General features: G+C 43.5%; 1 protein-coding gene across 1 annotated transcript; it reads left to right on the top strand.

The window, feature by feature from the left end:
* The first annotated feature begins 1,414 nt into the window (after nt 1-1,414).
* On the top strand, nt 1,415-2,369 carry LOC118665716 (olfactory receptor-like protein OLF3). Its single transcript, XM_036327009.1, has one exon. The coding sequence runs from the start codon at nt 1,416-1,418 to the stop codon at nt 2,367-2,369; it is 954 nt and encodes a 317-aa protein (XP_036182902.1). The 5' UTR covers nt 1,415.
* The last annotated feature ends 203 nt before the right edge of the window (nt 2,370-2,572 follow it).

Here is a 2,572-nt window from a genome sequence, read left to right as displayed (position 1 = left end):
AAGTTGGGAAGAGACAAATAAAAAGAACAAAATTCAATTACAATCCCCTACCACACCATATGCCACTGAGTCTGAACAGAACAAAGGTCATCATAAAAAAGACAATGGTTGACACAGAACTTAGAAGACAGAACCAAGAGAACAGAACCTAGACAGAAACTGGCTACAGAACCTAGACACAGAACCTAGACACAGAACCTACACAGAACCTAGAGACAGAAGAACTTCGCTGGAGAGAACATGGCAAAAGATCCTGGACAGAAACTGGCCACAGAACCTAGAGACAGAACCTAGTGAGAGAACCTGGCTACAGAACCTGGATAGAACGTGGCAAGAGAACCTGACTAGAACCTGGTGACTGAACCTGGCTGGAGTACCTAGCGAGGGAACATGGACACAGAACCTGGCTGGAGATCCTGACCAGAACTTGGCTAGAGATCCTGGCTAGGCTGCTGATCAACTGAACGCTGTCTCTGTGTCATTCCTTCTTCGCCGATTCCGTCCACATCTTTGGGGACCCCTGGACCTGCTGGGGTTGGACCCCAGCAGTTTTTTTCCTTTATATGCATACTATTTCTATAGGAAGTAAAAAAGACAATGGTCACTAGGTCCTCAAAGTGACCCAACTATTGCTAAGCTCTCAGTTCTTTTAAGAATTGCGTACAATGTTATTTAGATCTGAATTTCTGGATGGAATGCATGGGAAAATCACTTTTGCTACCTTATGTACCCCAAGGCAGAAGTCATGATACTACTAATGGTATTACCATCAACACAGGTCACAAAGTACTTTCTCCAACATTACCTACATTTGAGCTTAAATATACTTGTAAGTTGTAAAATGTCCTGTGTTATATATAAAAGTTTGTCCCTAAACCAGAATCACATCACTGTTAAATAAAATCATATTTCAAACCTAGGCTTTCTGACTTCAGATCTTTTCCTAAGCCCAGCCTCTTTCCAATATTTCCTTTACCTACGTCATCACAGTGGTTCTAGTTGACATATTTAAGGTAGCTTTTATAACTTTCCACCTGGGGTTTTCTTCATTGTTTATCATTTTATATACCATTGTCACCTACCAACCTCTCCTTACTCTGAGGTAAGTTGGTGAAGAAGTAGAGCTCCAAAAGTTGCACTGCATTATCTCCAGGCTTTAGCTGGGTCTCCCTGCAGCCACATCATGTCCTTATCAAGGCATTGGCCTGTCTCTGAAGCAGAAAAGATAAGATGAATATTGGGACAAAGCCTGTAGTGATGGCCAATAAAGAATCTGAAGCATCTAGCTAAGGCTGGCCACTTGTATAAAGTTTGTATTGCTAAAAAGTTTTTCTTAAGGTTCTTTGATTCAACAGCTTGTTTTTTGTTTTCTTTTTCTGACTCTCTCTGCAGATTAATAATCCTCAGACTTTTTAATGGGAACAGAAAACCAGACGTGGGTGAGAGAGTTTATTCTTCTGGGCCTGTCCAGTGACTGGGACACTCAGGTCTCTCTCTTTGTCCTGTTCTCCATCACATACATGGTGACAGTGCTGGGGAACTTCCTCATTGTTCTTCTGATCAGACTGGACAGCCGACTCCACACGCCCATGTATTTCTTTCTCACCAACCTCTCCCTTGTTGATGTCTCTTATGCCACAACCATAGTCCCTCAGATGTTGGTTCATTTCCTTGCAGAACATAAAGTAATCCCACTTGTGAGCTGTGCAGCCCAGTTATTTTTTTCCCTGGGATTGGGCGGGATTGAGTTTGTTCTACTGGCAGTGATGGCTTATGACCGCTATGTGGCTGTGTGTGACCCCCTGCGATACCTGGCCATCATGCATGGAGGGCTCTGTACTAGGTTGGCCATCACATCCTGGGTCAGTGGCTCTGTCAACTCTCTCATGCAGACTGCGATCACCTTTCAGCTGCCCATGTGCTCCAACAAGTTTATTGATCACATATCCTGTGAACTCCTAGCTGTGGTGAGACTGGCCTGTGTGGAAACCTCCTCCAATGAGATTGCAATCATGGTTTCTAGCATTGTCCTGCTGATGTCACCATTCTGCCTGGTTCTCTTGTCCTATGTCAAGATCATCTCCACCATCCTAAAGATCAGGTCCACAGAGGGAAGAAAGAAAGCCTTCCACACCTGTGCCTCTCACCTCACAGTAGTTATCCTGTGCTATGGCATGGCCATTTTCATTTATATCCAGCCCAGCTCTGGCCCCTCTGGCCTTCAGGAGAAGTTGATCTCTCTCTTCTATGCCATTTTGACACCCATGCTGAACCCCATGATTTACAGTCTAAGGAATAAGGAAGTGAAGGGGGCCTGGCAGAAACTATTAGGGCAATTAAATGGATTAACATCAAAACTTGGAACTTGATGAATCATGAGCATCACTTAGAAAAATAAATTTTGCCTGTGTGTTTTCCACTTAACTCAGATATGACAGGCATCAACTTCATTGCCCTGACAACCAGGAAAGGGATGATGTAATGTGTACTGCTGATGTGAGGTAGGATACTGAGTGTTTAGGTTAAATGTAAAAGTCTTTTAATGTCATAGCAGCATGTTCAGGGAGTTAAG

The sequence above is a fragment of the Myotis myotis genome, unplaced genomic scaffold, assembly GCF_014108235.1.
Source record: "Myotis myotis isolate mMyoMyo1 unplaced genomic scaffold, mMyoMyo1.p scaffold_m19_p_11, whole genome shotgun sequence".
NCBI classification, from domain to species: domain Eukaryota; kingdom Metazoa; phylum Chordata; class Mammalia; order Chiroptera; family Vespertilionidae; genus Myotis; species Myotis myotis.
Note: the sequence above shows the minus strand (reverse complement) of the source record. Positions and strands in the feature narration are given on the sequence as shown.